Here is a 25,238-nt window from a genome sequence, read left to right as displayed (position 1 = left end):
CTCTCTCTCTCTCTCCCTCCCTCCCTCCCTCCCTCCCTTTCTTCCTTCCTTTCTTTCTTTCTTTCTTTCTTTCTTCTTTCTCTCTCTCTTTCTCTCTTTCTTCTTTTCTCTTTTCTTTTCTTTTCCTTTTTTCTTTCTTTCTTTCTTTTTTTCTTTTTTTTGGTATATCCTTACTATTTGTTAGTTTACCAGGAAGAGGTGTGACGTCATAGTCTAGAGACTAACACTAACTATTATCTCTAGCCTGTCCTCTTGCCTCACCCCGGAACTGTTCCTACAGACTTCACTGGGGGACGGGGTTCCCTATAGGACTGTCTTCGGTGCTGAGAATCTGTCTGGCTCCTCTTTGCCACCACCCTCCCTCTGAGGCTCAGAGCTGGCTGGGAGCCTCAATTGTCCCACTGAATCTTTGTGACATTCCAATGTCTTCTGGAGCTGCTACTAGTATCCCATTTTACAGACAGGGTGATGGAGGTCTGTGAGGAGAAGCGCCTATCTCAGAATTCATGGAATTCAGTCTGCTGGTGGCAATACTAGACTTCAGTTCCTAACTCCTAACTCGGTTTTCACTGTGGCAGCCTGGCTAATGTGCTGGCTGTCTGGCCGAGTGAACACCTCAATGAAGGAGCAAACAACTCCTTTGATGCAAAGCTGAAAGTGTGTGATTGGGGAGATGGCTCAGAGGTTAAAGTGTTTGCCATGCAAGTGTGAGGATGGGGGTTCAGATCCCTAGAATCCATGTGAGTGAGGTGGATCATCCATAATGCCAGAGCCCAGAAGGTGAGAACAGGAACAAGCCGGCTAGTCAGACTAGCTGTGCTAACAAGGTCTGGGCTCAACTGAGCCCATATCAATGAATAAAGTGGAGAGAGATTGACGAAGATGCTAGATGCCAAACTCAGGCTTCTGCAGCACACACCCAAGTGTCCCCATACATGTGAACATTCATACACATACATCATACAAAAATACACTTGAAAAAATTGGAAAATAAAAGAAATAGTGCCTATTAATTTACCGAGTACCCAGGAGGCTACAAGTGTCTCAGGAAGTACGTTCAGCCAGGATGAGCTGCACACTGGAGAAAATAAGGCATCGCCTTTGGCTTAGGCAGGATAGTTATGGGTGCAAAGGCAGGCTGGGCTCCACAGTGAGTTCAAGGCCAGCCTACACTATGGGGTGAGTCCCTGTTTCAAAAACAGAGCAAAAGTTTACTTAGATGAATAAATTAATAAAGCTGGGAACAGAGGCATACAGCTGCAATCCAAGCACTTGGGAGGTGGAGGCAGGAAGATCAGAAGTTCAAGGTCAGCCCTAGCTGCAGACAGAGTTCAAGCCCATTGTGGGTGAGACCTTGCTTCAGACCTAGAGCTCTAAGGCGAATTTCCCTGCATCTCTGGAGAAGGGGTGTGCTGTTCAAGCCTGTGATTGACTTTGATTTGGGGAGAGGACCTGGGTCCAGTCTCTCATGGAGCTGAGTCCATAGGGCCTGGCTGTCTAGTATGCTCTCTCACCCGCCCTGGACCGGGGCCACTTCCCCATTTGTCTCTGAAGTAGATTTCTATTTCAGTCTGGGTGGATCTGGCAGCTGAGAATCCTACTCTTTTGTTCTGACTGCTGGTGCCTAGGTAGGGTCAGAACCCTGGCCTGGGTTCATGGGCACAATCTTCTCCCCTGCCCAGTGCTGGGTCTGATGGTAATGGCTGGTGGGAGGCAGGCACACATTGGTCTGTGGCTAGAGCCCAGACTGCATCAGTGGCATTTGTAGATGGCCATGTGCTGGATACCAAAGCCCTAGGAACTAAGAGACCCACTGTCCCCTTAAGAACTTATAGGCTGGGGGGAACCAGGAACAGAAGTTTGAGTACAGACTGATCAAATTGTTCAGTGGATAAAGGCACTTCCTGAAGATCCTACAATCTGAGTCCAATCCCTGGCCCGGGAGGAGGAATGGTAAAAAGAGAACCAACTCCTTAAATTGTCATCTGACTCTCACATATATTGCTGAGGCCAGCACACGCATGAGCATGTGTGCACAGATAATAAATAAATAAATGTAATTAACAGCAGAACGATCTGCAGCAGGTGTGAGCTGAGCTTGGCGTCCCATGGCAACTCTGGTTTCCACGGCCTGGGACAAGGTGGGAGTTTTCTGTGACATTGAAAACAGTTCTTAGTCCAAGGCAAGGGAAACACTGTCTCTGTCACACCAGAGAAATAGAAACAGCTGCTAGAGCCATGGTGGGGGTTGGATGGGGGTGGGAGGCTTAGAAACAGCTGGGTTGGAATCCAGGCACCAGCTTCTCATGGCTGTGTGGTTCTCAAACATGTTATTAAACCTCCTAAAATCTTAGTTTCTCTATCTGTAAAATGGGATCATAGAACCCTCCTAAACTGCTCCTAGGACATGTAAAACCAGGGCATGTATAAAATATGATTTGTAGGTCCTTAGGAAGGGCACCTGGAGGAGACTTTTCCCTGGCAGAGCTGAAATTTAAGGCAAAACGCAAGGCTCATAAGATATCAAAACCTAGGCTGAAGAGATGGCCCAGAGGCTGAGAGCATTTGCTGCTCTCACAGAGGACCCAGACTTGGTTCTCAGCAGTTACATGGTGGTTCACAACCCTCTGTGATTCCAGTTCCGGGGTATCTGATACCCACTTCTGACCTCCGAGGGCACCAGGCAGGGATGTGGTGCACATAAATATATGTATGCATACATACATACATACAGGCAAGATTCTTATACACATAAAACAAAAATAATCAAAACTTTAGCATGCAGAACCTACCCACTTTTAACCAATTCTTAACATGGTGCAGTCTCCCATTGGCAGCTTTGTCTATGCCCTGATCACATGACAGAGGTGTCGATGCCCCCATCACATCACAGAGATGAAGATGCCTCAACATAGGAGCTAAAGGAAAGACCCAGAGAAGCTAATCCCTCTTTGTGAGCTAATCCAACAGTAAAGCAGATAAAAATTATGTTCAAAACACACTCTTGGACCAGGCCTCCTGGCCAAACTGGAAATCTCCTCCTCTAACTCCCAGGTTCATTGTGAGATCCACTGAGGTCCCTACCCCAACTTTATTACAAACCTATCTAAGTTCACACAGTAACTCACAGGTCATAAGCAGGAAAACAGGGACCAGGAGTGTTAGACCCGCTCAAAGTCAAAGAGCTGGCAGAAGCAGACGGGAGATTTAAACCCAGGACTCTCACATGCCAAGGCCCACAAACAATTTAAGGCCTCAGAACAGAATACAATACAAATGGCAAAAATATGGACAAGAACACACACCAAGGGAACAACCAGGGAAACACAAGTGAAAACCACAGCACAGCATCCACACCCAGTAGGGTGGCTATGAGGGCCACAGCACAGCATCCACACCCAGTAGGATGGCTATGAGGGCCACAGTACAGCATCCACACCCAGTAGGGTGGCTATGAGAGAAAAGATGCAGACTTTAAAATGTCAGCGAGGCTGGGAATATAGTTCAGTTGGTAGAGTGGACAGGCAGAAAGCAGGAAACCCTGATCCCGCACACACATACACGGGGTATAACAGCGCACACCTGTGATCCCAGCAGTTGGGAGGTCAGAACTTCTAGGTCATCTTTGGCTACATAGCAAGTTCAGGGTCAGCCTGGGCTACACAAGACCATGTCTCAGAAAGATAATAAGGATTTCAGCAAAGGTGTGGCGTTAGAATTCTCATCTGCTGCTGGTAAGAACATAAAACTGCACAATGCGGAATGCAACTGAACAGTTCCTGAAAACGTAAACCTAAAATCATCCTGAGGACCAGTAGTTTCCTTTTTAGGCAGACGCCCACGAAAGATGAAAGTACCTCCATGCTCTGGGCACGGTGGCAGCAGTGTGTAGTTCCTGCACTTGGGACACTGAAGCAGAGGGACTAGAACAAGCCCAAGGATGGCCTGTGGCACAACTGTGAGACTGTTTCAAAACAAAAACAAACCAGGCACTGGGGAGGCGGCGCCGCAGATGACCCAGGATTAGGAACCCATATCAGGCAGATCACAGCTTGCCAGGAACTTTAGCTCCACGGGATCCAGTGCTATCTTGTTCTCCTCAGGCAAATGAACACACATACACAGAGACAGACAGACAGACCAACCCACCAACTGACACTTTGTAAAGCAACCCTTAAGCTAGAGAAGTGGCTCAAGGGTTAAGAGCATTGACTCTTCTAGCAAACCCAGGTTCAACTCCCAGGACCCACATAGTGGCACAAAACCATCTATACCTCCAGTTCCAGGATCTTCTGGTGCCCTCTTCTGGCTTCTTCAGGAACTGCACACAAGTAGTACACATACATGTAGACAAAACCAGTCATTATACATAAAATAATAAAATTAATTTTAAGTTGGACGGTGGTAGCCTTTAATCCCAGCACTCAGGATGATCTCTGAGTTTGAGGCCATCTTGGTTTTACAGAATGAGTTTCAGGAAAGCCAGAGCTTTTTTCTTTTTCTTTCTTTTTTTTTTTTTTTTTTTTTTTTTTTTTTTTTTTTTAGGCTTTTCAAAATAGTATTTCTTTTTATAGCCAGCCTTGGCTGTCCTGGAACTTGGTCTGTAGACCAGGATAGCCTTAAACTCAGAGATCTGCCTGCCTCTGCCTCCCAAGTGCTGGGATTAAAAGTGTGTGCCACCAAACCAAGCCATTTTTTAAACTCAATACACAAATGTTCATAATAGCAGTATTCACAATATGCAAAAGTAGAAGTAACCTAAATTCTATAAACTGATAAATGAGCAAACCAAATACAACATATCCATATATTATTCAGCAATGAGACTTAAAGTCTGATCTATGTTATCACAGGAGTGAACCTTGAAGAAACTGTTACATGAGTAAGCTAGACACAGAAGAAGCAAACGTATGGTTCCAATGCCATGAGGTATCCAGAAACAACACATCCATAAACACACAAAGGAGCTTACTGGTTTGGAAGGGAGAGGAGGAAATAGAAGAGGAGCAAGGGCCGATGGATGCAGGATTTCTTTTAGGACAGCGGTTCTCAGCCTTCCTAATGCTGCGACCCTTTAATACAGCTCCTCATGTTATGGTGACCCCCAAGCCACTCCATAACTGTAGTTTTTCTATTGTTATGAGTTGTATTGTAAATATCTGAGATGCAGCATATCTGATGTGAGACTCTGGTGGAAATCACTGTTTTAGGCGTAATGGAGATATTAATCCATGGTCACTTAGACCTGTTGCCCTGAGGCCTAGGAGGACAGAACTGCCCAGGGCAGGAATGCATGGTAGAGCAGATATAGAAAAAGAGACAGAGGGGGCTGGAGAAATGGCTCAGCAGTTAAGAGCACTGTCTGGTCTTCCAGAGGTCCTGAGTTCAATTCCCAGTAACTACATGGTGGCTCACAACCATCTGTCACGGGATCCAATGCCTTCTTAGGTGTCTGAAGACAGTTACAGTGTATTCACATACGTAAAATAAATCTTTAAAAAGAGAGAGGGGGAGAGAGGGAGGGTTAGAGAGAAGGAGTGGAGTCCCAGCAACCAGGAAACAAGCCTTCAAAATATAAACATTTAAGATCCAGACTGTACCACAGAAGCCTGAGCTGGCACTAGCCATAGACAGGCAGATAGAGAAGCTTCATAGAGTTTCCTGGCAACTGACATGAAAAGAAAGAAGCCGCCTCCAAGTGAAGGAACATGATGGATCCTTAGAGGAGCTATCCTTTCAGAGGCGAGAGTCCTAAAATTTGATTTGAATCATTGCATCATAAAGGTTGGTTTCCTATACCCACCCCATCTGATGTTCTGATACTAAGAGAATGAAAAGCTGCAAGGGGCCCATATTTTACCATACATGTAAGCCACCAGGCTAGCCTGCTCCAGCTTCACGGATGCTGACCAAAGACACGAAAATGTTAGTGAGAGGTAACACAGCAACGAGGATGGGCAGAATATCAGCCCTTGGACCAATTCTCAAGGTCCCACAGGTCAAGGGAAAATGAGCCAAATAATACCTAAGTGTCCGTGGGCTGGGGGACAAGAAAGGAACCTGGGGCTTAGACACTGTGTCTTTTGTGATGGGCAGTCAACCTGCCTGAACTTCGTCTCGGAGAAAGACATCTTTCTTGTTCCAGACAGTCAACAAACCCGACGCTATCGTTATCTTCCAAAGCTGTTTGCTCAAAGAAAGCCTCTGCTAGGCTCTACTGAAGCAATGGAGGGCTGTCCCAGAGCATGGATGGACTGTCCCGGTCTGATAGCCTTGCTTCCCTTTTTCTGTTTGTTTTGTTGTGAGTTCATTTAAAACTACACACAACAAAGCCTATGCCACCGTAATGTTTTATTTATTTTTGTTTTGTTTTGAGACAGGATCTCACAATTTAGACTGTGTTTATTTTGGACTATATTTGCTTTGTTTAATGTATATGAGTGTTGTATGTATATGAGTGTTTTATATATATGAATGTTTATGTATATGAGTGTTTGTCTATGTATATAAGTGTTTTTATATATGAGTGTTTTCCTTGCAGTGATGTATTTGCATCATATGTGTGCCTGGTGCCTGTAGAGGTCAGAAGAGGACATCAGATCCCCTGGACCTGGGATTGTGGATGGCTGTTAGCACCTTGTGGGTGCTGGGAACTGAACCCAGGCCTTCTGCAGGAGCAGCTGGTGCTCTTACTGCTGGGCTCTCTGGGTCATTTAACCCTTCTTGACAGTGTACGACTAAGTCATATTCAGCAATACGCATTACTGTGCAGTAATTGCCAGCATCCCTCTCTACAAGTTTATCAATCAAACGGTATCCAAAGCCAAGCTGCTCCACAAGCCTGAGACCAGCCTCAGCCACACAATGAGACCCCGTGTACAGCCCGAGATACTCTGCACTCAGGAAGCCATGGTTCCTCACTCCCCTCCCAGCCCCTGCACGTCTATTCTGTCTCTGGATAAGTCCTTCCTGTAAGTACGAGTGGCCATTGTTTCACTTGGCACAGTGTGTTCAAGGTCCATCCATGTTACAGCTAGCTATCAGAACTTCCTCTCTCTTTAAGGCTCTGGTTTGGACTCAAGGATGGAGTTGCAAGACGATCTGCTAGTTCTGAGGCATACGTTTATTTGTTTTAAGAAACCTCCACACTGTTTTTCACAGTGGCTGTACCATTTTACATTCACGTCAATTATGCAGAGAATTTGGACTTCTCCATCTCCTTGCCAACCCTTGCTATTTTCTAGTTTGTGGTTTGGGCTTTAAAAATTATGTATGTGTGTTCGTATGCATGTGTGTGTGTACACTGGTGTGTGGGTGGGGATGAGCACGGGCCACAGAGTGAATAACTTCGTGGGAGTCAGTTCTCTCCCTCCACCCTGCTCTGAGGCACACTCTCTCCTGTTTCTGCTGCTGTGCTGCATAGAAATGACTGTCCAGCCCATTCTCCTGTCTCTCCCTCTCCTGTTCTACGTAGGAGTGCCGGGGTACAGGTGCATGCCACTACATCTCCCTCGTGCCCAGCCCCTCTGTAATAAAGGGTACCTACCTCCTGGTTTAACTCTCATTTCTCTGGTGATCAATGAGGCTGAGCATCCTTCTGGTGTTTATTAACCATTTGCATATCTTCTTTGGAGAAATATCTATTTGTCTCTCACTGAGTTTGGATTTTTGATTTGTTTTGTTCTTTTGTGTGTTGTGTGTTTTGTATTCTGAGATGGGGTCTCTCTATGTACCCCTGGCTGGCCTGGTACTCATTCTGCAGAACAAACTAGCCTTGAACTCGTATTAACTCATAACCAGACAAGATTTCCAAATACTTTCTTTTTTTAGTCTTTTACTCTGATGATAATGTCCCTTTTTACACAAAGATTTTTAGTTTTGATGAAATCAAATTAATCCATTTTACTGTCACTGCCTGTGCATTTGGTATCATAGGGATGAAGGTCGCTTTAACTGCAAATTTCCAATCCATTTAATTGAAAATGTATCCAATTTATTTCTTGGTCAAGAAAAGTGTATCAGCTCTTGTAAAAGAAGGTCTTGGTCTAACACAGCTAGACCCAGCAGTTACATCATAGTTTCTTCTTTTATTCCTTCCCTGCCCTCTGCTAGGTTCCTATACACTCACATAAGTTCTTTCCTTCTTTCTTTCTTTCTTTCTTTCTTTCTTTCTTTCTTTCTTTCTTCTCTTTCTCTCTTTCTCTCTCTTTCTTTTTTATTAGATATTTTCCTTATTTACATTTCAAATGTTATCCCCTTTCCTGGTTTTCCCTCTGAAAACCCTCTATCCCCTCCCCCTCCCCTCACCCCGCTCCCCAACCCTCCCACTCCTGCTTTCTGGCCCTGGCATTCCCCTACACAGGGGCATAGAACCTTCCTAAGACCAAGGGCCTCTCCTCACACTAAGCCATCCTCTGTTACATATGCGGCTGGAGGCATGGACCCCTCCATGTGTACTCTTTGGTCAGTGGTTTAGTCCCTGGGAGCTCTGGGGGTACTGGTTAGTTCATATTGTTGTTCTTCCTATGGGGCTGCAAACCCCTTCAACTCCTTGGGTCCTCCATTGTAAGTTCTTTCTAGAAGTGCCAAGTTCTCACGGTCCTCACAGCTCAGCTGATAACAGAAAACCTTCTGTGCTGGTCACATAAAAAAAAAAAAAAAAAGAAAAAGAAATCCTGAGGCACAAGCTAATTAGTTACCTCCAAAAGCAATCCCTGGTGAGGTGTCTGGATGGATGCTCTGATTGGTCAGCTCTGGGTCAGGCGGAGTAAGAGTAGACTGGATAGGAAGAATCATTGAGCAGGCAGAAGAGACACAGGCAGCTGACGGGCACCCAGGTCTGTCAGCTCTGCTTCAGCGAACATCTGCATGTTGGGCTTCTCATGGATTCCTTCTAGTTGGTTCTGAAAACTCCCTGAGGGAAGCAGCTCTCATGGAGATCTGTAACTGTAGAGAGAGAGAGCCTAGGGCAGCTTTCTCTGCCACCCCAGATCCCCCCTAGTCCAGCGGTGGTGCTGTAGTGATGTAGACTCTGGAGTTCATAGTCAGTGGCCATTCCTCTGTCTATCTACCTTGGACTAACCTCTGTGTCTTGCTTTCTCGTCTTGAGGAGATCATGACAGGCCTATCTCACAGGGTCTTTATGAAGCTTGAACGAGCACATGAAGGTCCATTGGTATTTATCTCCTCACTAGTCTCTGCCTTTTGCAGCCATTGTTGCTGGGAAACTGGTGTCTCCCACTCTCCTCACCTTTAAGGGCCTCATCTGGCCTCTGCCCGCTCTGTTTACGCTGCCTGAAATGCCCTTGACCTCTTGATTCCCTTGGCTGTTTCCTTTCCATCTGCCCCTTGGTGAGGTTTCCCTGCCTGCAAAATCCCTTCCTGATTAAGGACTCACATTGATGTCTGCTTAGGATCATGGCAAGTGTCCCTATCCACATTGAGCTCCTGTGAGCAGGACCTGCTTGTCTTCTCGGTGTTTTCTTTCAGCGGGAGTCTGCCAGTTATCAACAGGAGAAGAGGGCAGACTGGGAACAAAGAAGAACACAGCTAGTCCCAGGAACTGAGAGCAGATCAGGGTTGGGAGATCCTGTTTGCATGCGAGTGGCCGGGTGGGTGCTAAGAAGAGAGAAGTTAGCAGGTCTGGGTTCTGTGGAACTTTGTTCTGGGAAGCTAGAGAGGGCCAGGAAGGCAAGTGACAATGTCAGATTTTTGCTGAGCCAGGTCTGCTGGCTTGTGGACAGCGGATGAGCTGACAAATGGAAAACAGAGGACTAGAACTAGCAGAGATTGCGGATTGGTGTGGAGCAGGGCCTCAACTCTCCCAACAAGGAAAAGGCAATCAGTGGGCTCCAGTGGCCTCATCTTCGTAGGGTTGTAGGACATTTTGTTTTTGGACGGGCTGACCTCAGTCTTATTCTGTAGCTGAAGATAATCTTGAACTCTGGATCCTCCTCAGCTGTGAACCAACATGCCCCGTGTAGGCAGTGCTAGAGATCAAACCCAGGGTTCCATGAACGCTAGACATGCAGCCCTGGGCTGCATTCTAATCTAAATAGTCACTACCTTCCCCATGCCATTCCATAGACTCTCTCAGCCCTTTCCCCACCCTGCATAGGGTCCAGATCAACCAAAGACCAGATACTCGGGGACTTAGTCAAGTCTGTAGGCTCTAAAACCAGAACACACATTGCCCCCCTGGGGGTCTGGGGGACGCAGGACCAGGACACAGCATAGCTGAGCAGTGTTGATGAGACATCCCACTCCAAGGGATTGGGTGTGACTCTGAGCTCTACCACCCAGGAAGAAACCAGACCATGTCCGCATCACTCTGGAACAGATGGCACAGGGTTCCTTCCTGTTTTGCCTTGTTTGGCCTGGTGTTACAGAGACACAGTCCATCATGTGTGACTCTTGGGAGCCATGCTGGACACCAGAGCAAGGGAGGGGCCAGAGGCTGCTACCATTTGGGTTCTGCCACATCCCAGCAGAATGAATGCATTTAGGATTCATGGGCCAGCTGCTCTGACACCCACCCCAGCAACCAGATGGCTGTGCTGTCCCAGAGCCAAATGCCTCCCCTCCCTTGGACTTAATTTCCTGTCCTGCAAACGTGGATGCAGTGCATCCTCTGCTGTCATTGATGGGATGACCTATATGGGACTGAGAGGGACCAAGTCCTAGAATCTTCCATGTTCCCAGAAACCCCAGCCAGTACCTTGCTTCTCTAGGAGTGGGTCACCAGACCAGAGTATCAGGAGTGGTGATGGGACACAGAGGAGAGACAGTCCCTACAGGTGACTGAGGGCTCTTCCAGAGGGTACCTCAGAGTCACCTATTCCCAGAGGTCCTGCCGCTTTTCCTTCCTTCTTTCTTTTTCCCTCTCTTCCTTCCTTCCTTCCTTCCTTCCTTCCTTCCTTCCTTCCTTCCTTCCTTCCTTCCTTTCTTTCTTTCTTCTTTCTTTCTTTCTTTCTTTCTTTCTTCTTTCCTTCTTCCTTTCTTTCTTTGTTGTTGTTGGTTTTTAGAGACAGGGTTTTGTTTTGTTTTTGTTTTTAGGGACAGGATCTCTGTGTATCAGTCCTCACTGTCCTAGAACTCACTCTATGAACCAGAATGGCCTCCAAATCACAGGGATTCACCTGCCTCTGCCTTTTGAGTGTTGGGATAAAAGGCGGGTGCCACCACGACTGGCCCTGCTGCCTCTTTCTAAGTTCCTCTCTCCCTCCTATACTGTCCAGGCAAGGGCGAGGTGCTATACTGTCCAGGCAAGGGCTAAGCGCTATACTGTCCAGACAAGGGGTAGGAGCTATACTGTCCAGGCAGGGGCTAGGCCCTTTCCTGGAAGCTGCTGGATCAGTTCTCCTCCCCTGATCCTGCATCAGCTTCAAATGGTTCTGGGACGGATGTCAAGCCACAGTCACTGCAGCCCCTGAGCCCCTCAGTCCTCTGCGCATGTTCAGCTCATCTGGGAGGTTGGGAGGTTTCTTTATGAGGTCCTCATCTAGGGGACAGGGTGCCTGCCGTTCCTCCTCACTGTGCCCTGTGCTTGACCACAGGGGTGTGGGAAGTGCGTGCAGGCAGGAAGTGGAGGGCTCGCCCACAAGTCTGACTATGAGGGAGGAAGAGGCACAGCTGGAGAGACATGTGAGGTCAAGGGAAAGTTTTTGCTGAGAGGGAAGTGTTGGCTGAGGGTAAGTAACCAGCATAGGGGAGCTAAGAGAGGAAGGGTAGGAAGAGGCATGGCCCCGCGGCACTGCAGAGAAGGAAAGGAAGGAGCAGACGGTTCCTTACATGGCAGGAAGCTGAAGCCGATCCATCTGAGGACTGCTGGGATTGAAGAAGTAGAAGTGGGAAAAGAGATAAAAGTAGGCTTAGAAGACAGGGAGCATGAGGTCATGCCAGATCAAGGCAAAGGCTGGAGACCCAGCACAGGGAGGGAGACAGCGGAACCTGAGTCCAGCCATGCTCGGCAGGGTGTGAGAATGAACCACTCTGATGGAGCCATGCTTGAGGGATACCGACTCACTAGCTGTGTCCACACAGGGCTGCGTCCTGGGGTGGCATAGAGAGGCCACAGTGCTACTGCGCCAGAGGCTGGGTCTGAGGCCCCACACAGAAGGAGTGATTTTATAAAGTTAGAAGCTGGGGGCACTGATAAGGCAGACAGAAGCCTGCCTGGGTGCCTGGAAGAGCAGATCAGAGAAGACAGAGGCGCAGAGATGTCAGAAAACAAGGCAGAGAACTGAAGCGGGCAGGCAGGCAGTCTCTTCCCTATTTCATCTGGGACTGCCTACATCCGAAACTGCGTATAAAGCCAGACAGAAGCATCTCCAAGAGCAGCCTGTACACACACTTTATCTCTGCTGCTCCTGATCCCCCCATACTCCTGATCACCACATACTGTAAGTCAAATGGAAGCCCGCTGCACAGAGTTCAAGACAAGTTCCCCGTGTCCCCCATCAGGTTCCCGCTCCTAATGCCAGTGTACACAGGGCTTGAGCCACTCCTGGAATTCAGTCTTCCTACCAATACTTACTGAGCACCTACTGTGTGCCACACACTGTCCTAGGATTGGGGATGTAGCAAAGGAAAGGTGAAAACCTGATGACTACACCAGGAAATAAGCAGAACAGTTGTTCAAAGGTGAGTGCAGCCAGGCTCAGTAATGCACACGGAATCCAAGCACTTGAAAGGCTAAGGCAGGAGGATCACCACAAGTTTCAGGTCAGCCTGGGCTACGACTTACAGACACAAACAAAATGGGCTGGTGTGTAACTCAGTTGGTAGAGTGCTTGTCTAACATGCATGAATCCCTGGGTTCATCCTCGGACTGCATATACTAGCTGCGGTGACACACGCGCTTATAATCCAATCCCAGGATGTCAAGTTCAGGGTCATCTGCAGCTGTATAATGAATTTGAGGTTAGCCTGGATTACAAGAGACCCTGTTAGAAAGAGAGGGGGGGAGGGAGGGAAGGAGGGAGGGAGGGAGGGAGGGAGGAAGGAAGGAAGGAAGGAAGGAAGGAAGGAAGGAAGGAAGGAAGGAAGGAAGGAAGGAAGGAGAAAAAAGGGAGAGAGAAAGAGAGGGAAGAGGAGGGAGGGGAGGGAGTTGCTGATGAGATGGCTCAACAGATATGGCATTTACACCCAAGCCTAACCTGAGTTCAGTCTCCTGGACACACATACTAGGAGGAGGAGAAGGGGGGGGAGGGGAAGGAGGCAGAGGAGGGATGGGGAGAACAACGGGCTCCTCCAAGTCATTCCCTCACCTCCAACACTTGCACCATGACTCTCAAATGTGTGCGTGCACACATGTAAATAAATAGTAGAAAGCACACATATAAATAAATTAATGTAGTAATAAAAAACTTAAACGTGCTGAGGAGCAAAATGTAACAAGTCAGACACAGCCCCACACATATGTAGGAGGCTGTAGTTCCTACAGTGGCAGAGGAGGGCCTCCCAGGAACAGGGTCATCTGAGCCACGCTTGAAGGAAGAGAGACCTGTGTTCTTCACACACATCACAACTGTCCACAGCCACCTGACACCCTCCAGCCTCATCTACTTCTCACTGAGTCGGGCGTTACTCTCACTTTGATAACCTCCTTCTGTCCCTCCCAGGCCAACCTCAGACACCTACCAAACCCTCTTCCCCCTACACGGGTGGGCCCACGCCCACAAGGTTCATATCAGAGGTTGAGTTGTTTGATGGAAAGAAGTGTCCTGACAGCTCTGGTGCTGGACTTTCAAGTGTGTACCACCCTCGGCTACGAGGTTTGTCTTGAAATTTTACTGTCACACGGTATGTGGCCCAGGTTTCCCTGGATCTGGATGTGAGCTCAGGAACCCGGTGGTAGGAATGAAGACCAGTCCATGAGTGGTCTCGGAATGATCTACAGGATGCCTTGGGTCCCAGAGGCAGGCTGCAGTGGACTAGAGTCAATGAATAGAAGTACATCTCAGGGCTTGGTGAGGCCTTCCAGTGAGCTTTCTCAAGGTAGCCTATAGCAGCCTGGGGAAGGGTAAGCTCTCCAGCAAGGGAAGTATGCAAACAGGGGCCAGACAAGCCACTGGGGAGGCTTCAAGGTCTCCTCTTTGGGGAGTGGAGAGGCTCTGAGCCAGGTCATCTGAAGACCTGTCTGTCTCAGCCAGTCTGGAACCCAGAACCCTACCACTGACCCCGCCTCTAGGGGTCACAAGGGGTGGTCTGCCTCTGGGAAGTGGACTCAGGCCTCAGGAGATGCTAGCGATGGTTAGAGCAGGACCCATGACAGGGATTGCTCTCATGAGAGGTGAAGGGTCCTCTGAGACTCCCTCTGGCCCAGCCTCACACACAGAGCCAGATCCCTTTGAGTTTTGGTGTCTTGTCTCTGAAACACGCAATATACACTCAGATGGTCTACTTGTCTGGCCTGGTAGGTGAACAGGCCTTCCTAAGGTTGAGGCTAGGAAATCAGGCAGGCTTAAAGGTACAATTCCTGTGACCATCCCCCTATCCTCCAGCAAATGAGTCATCCGTCAAGATGGCTCAGTGGGTAAAAGTGATTGCCACCAAGCAACCTGAGCTCACTCTCCAAGCCCCACATGGTGGGCAAAGCAAACTGATGCCCAGAAGTCGTCCTCTGACCTTCATATACATGCAGTGGCACACACACACACACATACAGAAACACCACACACACGCAGACACACAGAAACACCACACACACACACACAAAGACACCACATTCACACACACATACACACAGACACCTCACACAGAAAGACACAAGCACAAATGCAGACACACATAGACAGACAGACAGACAGACACATACACCACTACCACCACACCATGCACACACACACACAGAGACACAGACACTACACACAGAGAGACACAAACACAGATACCAGAGAGAGAGAGAAAGAGAGAGAGAGAAAGAGAGAGAGAGAGCCACCACAGAGAGAGACACACAGACACAGACAGACAGACACACATACACAAACACACACACACAGAGTAATTGACTGAACTCAATAGCACCAAGGATAGCGCACTCTGGCCTAGCTACACAGACTAGATCTACTCACTTAACCTTTCCCAGGGTTCCTAGGGAACTGGAGACCTAAAAGCAAAGCTGATCTTGTGCCCAGTGTCTCACCGAGTTAGAAGAGGGAGGGAGTTACTCTGTCTGTGACCCGAGGGCCTCCTCACCTCTATTGTTTTAACCTATTCCTAGGAAATGGTGCCACGGTGACTATTGTGTGCACTGGCAAACTCAGCCTCTTTGGCTTCAGGTTTCTGGTAGGGAAATGTCCCCTCTCTTCCCAGCACAGACTTTATCATTACTCAAATCTGTATTCAGCTCCCGACTGACTCACTGTCACCTCGGACAAGCCACCACTGTGTCTAAGCCTAGTCATCGCTGTACAGAATCTGTGAGACAATCATTTAAGTCTTTGTTTTGGTTAGTGATCGGTTGGCCTCAGAGCTCTGGGCCTGCAGCAATGCAGGAACAGCACAGTGGAGGGCATGGTGGCACAAAGCTGCTGCCCCTGTGTCAGCCTGGAGGGGAATGAGTCCTAAGTCCCACCCTATTGATCCAATTCCTCCAACCAGGTCCTACCTTCTAATATCCCATCCAATGGGAACTATGCGTGAGCTGACTCACTGACTTCTCATCAATGGCCTGATGATCCACAGTGTTGCCAGCCAGGGGCAAAGATTTTAACTTACAAGATTTTTAGGAAGATACCACATCCAAGCAATTGCCACTGATGCTATCCTGTGGGGTCAGTACAGCTCATTCCATGTAAGGTTCTGGTACCAGAGCCCTTAACCCAGTCTGGCTTCCACTGAACAGTCAAGAAATTAGCAGTGAGTACCCAGGAAGATGAGGGCTCAAAGATAAGGACTTTCTAGGACACATGGCAGAGGGAGCCCAAATGGGTTCCACTGTCCTGCCAGGAGCTACTGAGATGACAGTGGTCAGTCACTCTGAGAACCATTCTGGCTGCCACTGTGCTCCACTAGACTGTCCCTCTGTCCCCACCTGCCCTCCTGTTCTAGTTTCCCATGCAGAGATGATGGAGTTCTGGACCAAAACTGTGTGAGAAGAGGTGGAGGCCCTACTCCAGCTTAGAACTGCAGGCAAGATGGCTGGTTTAAAAATATAGATTTAAAGCTGCACATGGTGGTGCACATCTTTAATCCCAGGAGGCAGAGGCAGGTGGATCTCCATGAGTTTGAGGCTAGCCTGGGCTACAAAGTAAGTTTCAGGACAGTCAAGGCAACATTATCTAGAATATATATATATATGAAGTGTGTGTGTGCATGTGTGTGTGAGTGTGTGTGTGTGTGTGTTTATGTATGTATGTATGTATGGGAGGTCAGAAGCATCAGACTTCCTGGAGTTTGAGTTATAGGCAGTTGTGAGCTCCCTGATATAGAGGCTAGGACCAAACTCTGATCCTTGAAAAAACCACCTAAGCTCTTAATCACTGAGCAATCTCTCAATCCCCTTCTTTTCTTTCTTCCTTTTTTTTTTTTTTTTTTTTTTTTTTTTTTTTTTTTTTTTTTGATAAGGTTTCATGCATGCCAGGTTGGCTTTGAACTCGCATAGCTGAGAATGACCTTAAATTTTGGATCTTCCTGCTTCCATCTCCCATGCCTGGACTATGCAGTACTAGGGACCGGACTCAGGGTTTTTCGAACATTAAATACTCTAATAGAACAACATCCCCAGCTCCTCTTTCTAACTTGTTATGTAGCTGAGGATGGCCTTGAACTCCCAGTTTTCCTGTTCTACCTCCCAGGTGTAAGGATTACAGGCCTTCACCATCACGTCTGGCTTTGGATGGTTGATATCAAGGGATAGAAAACCGGTTAATGGGCTGAAGCAAAACAAGAACTTGGCAGTGGGTATCACTGGAGTCCATTGGGAGGTTGAAGCCTCAGGCTTGGCGGCATCCAGAAGCTCCACCGTGCTCTCAGGGGCCTGTGTGCTCCTCTCTCTACTCTGCCCCCCTTGGATTCTGGCACTCTCCTCTCTCAGGCTTATATCTCTGGGACACAGGACCATGCCTGGCACACAGTCCTGACAACTGTGGCAACTCTAGCCTCACTCCTCCCAGCTTTGCAAGCCCAACAGAAATCCCTCTTCTTCTCAACCATTGAGCAAGGCTCTAAAAAGAGGGGTCCTCCAGGTCTACCTGCATGGCAGGCCACAAGCTAGGCCTCAGTCTTCTCTTCCAACCACTACCTGGAGCCTGGTTATTGGAGGATGGACAGATCTGGGGCACTAGTGGTCTGAAGCCAACTGAAGTCCTTATGACTAAGCAGTGTATATATTCCACTTACTGTGGGAGAGGAAGGGGTGGAAGAGCCTGGAGCCCAGGCACTGAGCAGGGTGCCTCCCACACAGCTCTGGGTCAGGCTTTATTGGAAGAACTGGATGGGAACATCAATCTCAGAGGAGGGCTATGAAAGGGCCCCAGTCCCAGTGTGCAGCTTCTTCACACTCACAATAAGCTTTCAGTTCCACATGGTCCCCGCTGAGCAGAGGGGGAAGGAGAAGTAAAAGAGAGAAGAGAAAGCAGATCTCTGCCCTCCCTGCAGCCTCATGCTGGCTTTGCCAGCTCTAGCCTGCTGAGACCTAAACTGTCCAAGCAGGGATTCTGTCCCTTGCCCACTGTTCTCCGAGTGCCAAGGTCTGAGATCAAGCTAGATGTAGGTGGCTCTAGGGCACCAAGGATGGATAACACACAGGGTCAGGGCTGGGTGATGCCTGGGGCAGAGGGCGTGATGTCTCTGTAAGGAAGGGAACACAGCGACCATAAGTTTCTCAGGTTCAGAGAGGGTGGAAAGCTGGCCCTAAGCCACACAGCAGGCAGATGGTGGGTCTCAGCCTGACTCAGAAGGAGGAAACCAAATCTTGACCCTTCGATCCTGTGCCTTCCATGCTAAATTCATGGGCCAAGGGTCCAGCCAGGGGATTTCCCAGCTTGGTTTCCCAGCAGGCAGGCAGGCAGCCCAAGGTTGGGAAGTTTCTTCCCAGGTCCAGCAGCTGCAGAGAACTACCCGGTAGGTGGTGACTCAAGTTTCCAGCTCCTGCCTCTATCCTACAGGCTACATGAAGGGTTACACAAAGACCCTATGTCCTAAGTAGCATCAGGAACAGTGAGACAGTTCTTCCTGAAGTCTTCATGCGGTTGACGATGCTGCAGAACTGAACCCATAGCTGTCACCTGGACTGAGGAAAGAAAGCAAGTGTAGGTTGTCCCTTGGTGGGGGTAAAGGGCTGTGGTATTTTTGGTGATGGTGTATCCAGGGAACTAGAGTAGAGAGGGGTGGAGGATGCCTGGTGTCAGGGTGCTATGCCTGGCCTGACACTCAAATGGCTGCTGTAAGTGCATTGTGAGGGTGAGACTCAGACAGAGGGATAGATAAATAGGAGGAATCCTGAGGAAGGCCAGAGGAACAGGACTAGGGGCATGTCCTGGGCTTGCTCAGTGCCAGACTAGCAGGCTGCCCCTGAAGCATGGGCACAGTGTCCTCATCCAGTTCAGCTGTCCACTAGCGCCATCTCATGGCTGCAGACTCTCATTACAGGAAATACTCCAGTCACTGGAGGAGCCACAATCATTTAGAGGTCTGACCCAAGTCTTGCCCTGTCCCAGGGCCAGCACCCCATCTTCCCTTAATCTTTCAAAGTTGCATCAGTCCTGGGACAGACCCTGGTGCTACCAGAGACTGTCCTGGGAACACCACAGGAGCCTAGCTACTGGGAAGAAAGCCAGGTCTCTGTGGCTGCTTGGATTTCTTGGCTCATACGCAAATAAACCGTAGGTGCCCAATTTGAACACAGCTGGCCAAATGTCTGCCTGAAATTCAATCTACCTGGTCTCACTTTGGTTCAAATTTTCGGCTCCCTGTCCTGTAAAGTGGGCTTGGGGTAGGCTCAGTGCACAGACGGCATCTACAGTCTACAAGGCTCCTTTACAAGTGACAGAGTAGGAAGAGTCCTCACTGTGGCATTTCAACATGCAGGTGGCAACTGTGACATTCTAGACAGCAGCTAAGAGAAACAGACGGGAGTGGGAGCAGAGGCAGGATATGAGCCCGGCCCCCACTTACCAGCTTGGCATTCGTTCCCTGCGCTGCCCTGCCCCCACCCCTTGCCTCAGTGACTTCACACCAAAGCCTCCCCTCCCCCGTCATCTTCCCCTCTGAGTGCTGCCTCTGCCCTGAAGAACACACCTCTCACCCTCTAGCTGTCCCAACAACTATAAAGCCCCATTCATGTGCCCACCCCCACCCCCAACCTCATGACCCTTGGTCTTTAAGTAGAAGGGACAGCAACAACTAATAGCAGAATGTTGGGAGAGCAGACAGCACACAGTAGGTGTTTAATAAGGGCGCGTAGTGAAAAGGACATATGGGGGAAAAAGTATCTAGGTAAGAAGTACCCAAGTGGATTGTCACCTGGAGGGAGGTGAAGACAGGCATGTCAGTAGATGACCTACCAAATGGATGGAAGATGGGGATAGGCGTACAGGCTCAGAGAAGTGAATGGAATTCTGGTGGCTCAGCTGTCACAGCTAAGGGAAGGGCCAAGAACTGTGATAACCCACCTATACATTCAACAGATGAGAACACTGAAGGAGAGCTGGGTGGAAAGCCACTCGCTGGGTCTGCCCATGCCCAGGTCTTTCTGTCCCCTTGTCCCCTCCTCCCATGGCTAGAGAGGGAGTTCTGGGAAGGATGACTTTTGTTCAGCTCTGTGCTCCTCCAGGCTGTTTCCGCCAGGCCAAGGTGTGGGGGGGTGGCAGGGAGGTGCCCCCGCCCCATCCAAGGGCTATTTCAGTCAGAGCTAGCAGGGCCAGGAAGTAGAGGAAGCTGTCCAAAGCCACACCAGAGATGCTGCAGTGTGGCTGAGGACAGGAGCGTGGGCAGCTCTGTGTCTGAGTGTCCTGAGTGCCCCAACACACTTGGAACTATCAACTCAGGACGGTGATGGGATGCTGTATGTGAGTGTCTGTGTCTTGAGGAAATGAGCCAATATGGTGTGGGACAGAGTGGTTGGACAGTCTGGCAAGCTGGGTGGGGTCTCCAGTTGGGGACTCAAGGGAGGATTAAGATGGGCTAATGAACTTGGTGCTGTTTTAAATTTGGAGATGCTCAGGTTCTGGCTAACAGAAGTAGACTAAGGACGTGTTTGTGAAAAGATCAGCAGAGCTGGATGGGTCAGAGAAGGGGCTGGGTCTCAGTGGCCAGTGGCTCTGCCATGTTGGGAACAGTGTGATGAATGAGGAAGGGCAGGATAAGGGGCATGTGGAGAGGACCTGGGGGCCTTCAGGCAAAGCCAGAGGTCTGGACGGAGCCTTGAACACCAGAAGAGAGACTTAGGTGTTTCCCTAAGAGCAGAGGAATCTCTTAAAAGGTTCCAATTGCAGGCAGATAGTCCAGAGAGAAGCTGGTCTAGGACTTAGGGTGCAATAGTGGATGGCAGATGAGGTAGTCAACATCAGCTGTCACCCACGGTTGGGGTCGAGGGGTCCCTTCCTCTAGTCATCCCCTGCAGGAGTGGGAGCACTCAGCGTCAGAGACAGAGCTAATGGGGGCGGGGGGTGATGACGGCTGAGATCCACTCAAGCTCCTTTCTGCAGCTCTTGTTACTTCCAGGGGGAGACAGAGGCTCTCTCTGGGAGTGTGGTCAGTCGGCCACAGGCCTGCCTAAGGAAGGATAGGGACTCGGCTCCTTCCACCTATGCCCTGTTCCCACTCGGGGTGTCCTTCTCTGCTCTACTGATGAAAACCCTCCTCAGCCACCCGGTCATCCTTCTCTGGGGAAGGTCTTTTTCTTTATTTATTAACATACATCTATCTGTCTGTGTGTCTGTCTGTCTGTGTGTCTACCTATCCATTTATTCTGTGTGTAGAGCACTTGCCACAGTGTACCCGTGAAGGTCAGAGGACAGCTTGCTGGGGTCGGTTCTTTCCTTTCACCATTTGGGCCCTAGGGGTTGAACTCAGGCTGCCAGCCTTAACAGCAGACACTTTTTCTGCTGAGTCCTTTCCATCCTGTGGCTCACTCTGTCTGTCCCTCAGACTAGCAAACCGTAGCTAAGCTTACAATGCCGTCTCTGCCTGCATGCTAGGCCTATGTGTGTCTAACAGGCAGGTCAAGGCAAGAGAAAGAAGGCACAAACGAATGACCCTGATGAATGCATGCGATTCTGTATCCAGTGTCTGTGGATGGTGGGCTCTGGGTCTGACTTTGTTTCTAACTCACTGATGTTGGCCCTATGGCTCCTCACCTCAAAGTTCCCATCTCTGTAAAGCTTGGCCAGCTTGCTTCCTGATTGGTTCCCCTGAGAGCTGGAATTTTACTCTGGCCACCAGGACGCACCTCGGGCTCTTTTTATTTCTTTCCTTTTGTGTTTTGCCTACTTTGTATGTCTGTGTGAGGGTGTCCGATCCTCTGGAGTTACACACAGTTATGAGTTGTCATGTGGGTGCTGGGACTTGAACCTAGATCCTCTAAAAGAGCAGCCAGTGCTCCTAACGGCTCAGACATCTGCAGCATGTGTGCCTGTGCATGCGCATATGTGTGCAGTTGCCATGGACACCACAGATATCAGATCCTCTGAAGTTGGAGTTACAGGCAGTTGTGAGCCTCCCGTCTTGGGTACAGGAGCAATAGCCGAGTGACTTGAGCTGATCCAGTCCCTACCCCCGCATCGATACAACCCTACCCCTCATCCATACAAGCCCACCCCCACCATAATCTATATAACTCCGCCCTCCGTCCACACAAGACCACTCCCACTCCATCAGCACAACTCCACCCCACCCCTCATCCACACACTCCAACCCCCATCCACACAACACTCCCACCCCACCCCACCCCACCCCACCCTGCACACAATCCCAGTCCCCTAAGTCCCCCCAAAAGGAAGTTCCCTGGAACACCTGAGTCTCCTCTCCTGTTTTACAGATAAACGGTGACTGAAAGAACATGGCTTTCCAAGGTGGAATTCAGACTGAGGACGTCGGTGCTTCCCTCCGTGAGCTCTGCGTGTGTGTGCACTGTCCACAGGGGTAAACTAAAAGCCACCAGAGCTCTCTGTCCTGGACCCAACCTGCCTTGAAAACAACGAGGAACACCAAATCTGGTACTTCCTCCTAAAACATCTTCCATCTTGCATGAGACAGGTAAACATACCAGTACTGCATCCCTACCCTTTAGGGAACTCAGGAGACGCCCCATGTGTGCTTCTAACCTTTCTGCTCAGATTGGGAAGCCAGAAAGTAAATCCCTGCCCCCAAGATCACGCAGGCACTAAGTACCTGTGATTTGAACGGAAGCCCATCAATGAATTCTCATAGAAGAGACATTTGACTAGAGTTCTGAGGGATGAGCAGAAGTTCATGAGGAGAAGCTGAGAGGAAATAAATAGGACAGAAAGAAATCGACTTGGGCCAGGGTGGTGCCACAAGCCTTTCATCTCAGCACTTGGGAGGCAGAGTCAGAGGAGCTCTGTGATTTCCAGGCCAGCCTGGTCTACAGAGTGAGTTCCAGGGCAGCCAAGGCTACACAGAGAAACCCTGTGTCTAAAAAAATAAACAGAGACGAGTTTCTCTCAAGCTTGAGCTTTACTGGAGTACACGGGTCCATGATATGACATCCGTATGGATCTTTATGGAGTGGTGAGGCTAAGAGATGACATAATTAAGAACATAATTGTTCAGACAGTGAGATGAAGGCGCAGGGCAAAAGAACAGGGTTGCCAGTGAGCATGCTACTGAAAGGGTGTGTATTGCTTCCCCAGACTCTCCGAGCATAGGAAAGGCTGACAGGCAGTTATGGAGCAGGACAATGGCACCATCCAGGCTCCAGGCTTGCCGCCCACCACCTGCGTCTACCGTGAGGATTTCAAGCGACTGCTGCTAACCCCGGTATACTCGGTGGTGCTGGTGATCGGCCTGCCACTGAACATCTGCGTCATTGCCCAGATCTGCGCATCCCGCCGGACCCTGACCCGTTCCGCTGTGTACACCCTGAACCTGGCACTGGCGGACCTGATGTATGCCTGTTCACTACCCCTACTTATCTATAACTACGCCAGAGGGGACCACTGGCCCTTCGGAGACCTCGCCTGCCGCTTTGTACGCTTCCTCTTCTATGCCAACCTACATGGCAGCATCCTGTTCCTCACCTGCATTAGCTTCCAGCGCTACCTGGGCATCTGCCACCCCCTGGCTTCCTGGCACAAGCGTGGAGGTCGCCGTGCTGCTTGGGTGGTATGTGGAGTCGTGTGGCTGGCTGTGACAGCCCAGTGCCTGCCCACGGCAGTCTTTGCTGCCACAGGCATCCAGCGCAACCGCACTGTGTGCTACGACCTGAGCCCACCCATCCTGTCTACTCGCTACCTGCCCTATGGTATGGCCCTCACGGTCATTGGCTTCTTGCTGCCCTTCATAGCCTTACTGGTTTGTTATTGTCGCATGGCCCGCCGCTTGTGTCGCCAGGATGGCCCAGCAGGTCCTGTAGCCCAAGAGCGGCGCAGCAAAGCGGCTCGTATGGCTGTGGTGGTGGCAGCTGTCTTTGCCATCAGCTTCCTGCCTTTCCACATCACCAAGACAGCCTACTTGGCTGTGCGCTCCACACCCGGTGTCTCTTGCCCTGTACTGGAGACCTTCGCTGCTGCCTACAAAGGCACTCGGCCCTTCGCCAGTGCCAACAGTGTTCTGGACCCCATTCTCTTCTACTTCACACAACAGAAGTTCCGGCGGCAACCCCACGATCTCCTACAGAGACTCACAGCCAAGTGGCAGAGGCAAAGAGTCTGAGGCCCCAGAGGAGGCCCTGGGGCACTGGCTGCAATGTGTTTGTCACTGGGGCCATGGTTGAAGCTTTCTCAACCCTAAACCATACAGAGAAGCAAAACTTGGCTCAACATGCCTTGGCCTCCAGAATTTCCACATCAACCACAAAACTAAGACACCTGTGTTTTGGCGACTGGTCGATTCATGCTTGTTACCTTCAGAACTCAGGATGTTGTGACAAGATAACAAGTTCCGGTCCAGCCTGGTCTACACAGTGAAACCCCACTGTGAAATCCCATCTCAGATGATCAAGGGTCTGCTAGACATCTCAGGATGTGCTAGGCCCTGGAATAACAATGCAGATTCCAACAAAGGTCTTCTCCACCCCACCCCTATCTTTCTTGTGTTTACAGGGTGGAGGGGACTGCTGGTGCACTGTCACGTGAGGGCAAGATCCCTCCTGTACAAGAGCCGGGAAAGCTCACGGTCACATCCATTTGCCAAGACTTTTGCATAAGAGAGAAATAAATGTGTTTTTGTGGTTGGTGTTTCACTTTTGTTAATTTTTAAGCCATTGCAAGCCTGAGCTCTCAAGCACACACACACACACACACACACACACACACACACACACTGCCAAGACAAAATGAATCCTTCAGTCATGATCCCTAGGTGAAAAGCAGGCAATGATTTAACTGGGTTAGGGGTCAGGATGTATGCTGGAACCTGACGGGAACAAAGAACAAAGGATAGAAATACCCAGGAGGCATCTTAAAGATGGCTGACCACCTGGGGAGGGTCAGCCCAGCCCGGGTAGCTTGAGGTGGAGGGGAATACACATGTCATATAATAGAAAACACAGATGACCAACCCACGGCAGGATACTCCATCCTGGCTTCACAGTGCCTCCTAATGAATCCCTACACACTTCTGTCACAACATCTTTATCCACAAAGTCATGCAAAAGTTCATACAGCCATCAATACACTAGATATACATGCACCTGGAATTGTATACCAACAAGTAATGCCTAAACTTAGCAGGATAATATTAAGCAACAAAAAGTCCCTCCAAATTATCTGTAGGCAATGTCCTTTCTATGAAGTTATAAAGAACTAAAGCAGAGATGCCAAGGGTGTAACCACAGCACGTGGGAGGCTAGCTTAGGCTACATAGATAGTTGTAACCACAGCATACAGGAGACCAGCTCAGGCTACATAGATGGTTGGAGGTGAGCCTTGACTATGAACTTTATTTCTCTGCCTCAAAAAAAATTTTTGCCGGGCGTGGTGGCGCACGCCTTTAATCCCAGCACTCGGGAGGCAGAGGCAGGCGGATTTCTGAGTTCGAGGCCAGCCTGGTCTACAAANCTGGTCTACAAAGTGAGCTCCAGGACAGCCAGAGCTATAAAGAGAAACCCTGTC

At 49.5% G+C, this 25,238-nt stretch overlaps 1 protein-coding gene across 3 annotated transcripts in view; it reads left to right on the top strand.

The window, feature by feature from the left end:
- P2ry6 (pyrimidinergic receptor P2Y6) overlaps nt 1–24,360 on the top strand; it is a 36,669-nt gene extending 12,309 nt beyond the window's left edge. The window contains exons 1-3 of one of the 3 annotated variants that reach the window (XM_029479205.1): nt 6,794–6,971; nt 21,983–22,200; nt 22,818–24,330. In XM_029479205.1, the coding sequence (XP_029335065.1) occupies nt 22,852–23,838 (987 nt within the window). In that variant the 5' untranslated portion in view covers nt 6,794–6,971; nt 21,983–22,200; nt 22,818–22,851 and the 3' untranslated portion in view covers nt 23,839–24,330. Of the gene's footprint in view, nt 1–6,793; nt 6,972–21,982; nt 22,201–22,817 lie in introns of those variants that run through there. The other 2 variants (XM_021168940.1, XM_029479204.1) reach the window with 2 other exon arrangements.
- Nucleotides 24,361–25,238: the final 878 nt, after the last annotated feature.

This window comes from Mus caroli, chromosome 7, assembly GCF_900094665.2.
Source record: "Mus caroli chromosome 7, CAROLI_EIJ_v1.1, whole genome shotgun sequence".
NCBI classification, from domain to species: Eukaryota; Metazoa; Chordata; class Mammalia; order Rodentia; family Muridae; genus Mus; species Mus caroli.
The sequence above is the reverse complement of the archived record's forward strand: the minus strand, read 5'-3'. Positions and strand labels throughout refer to the sequence as shown.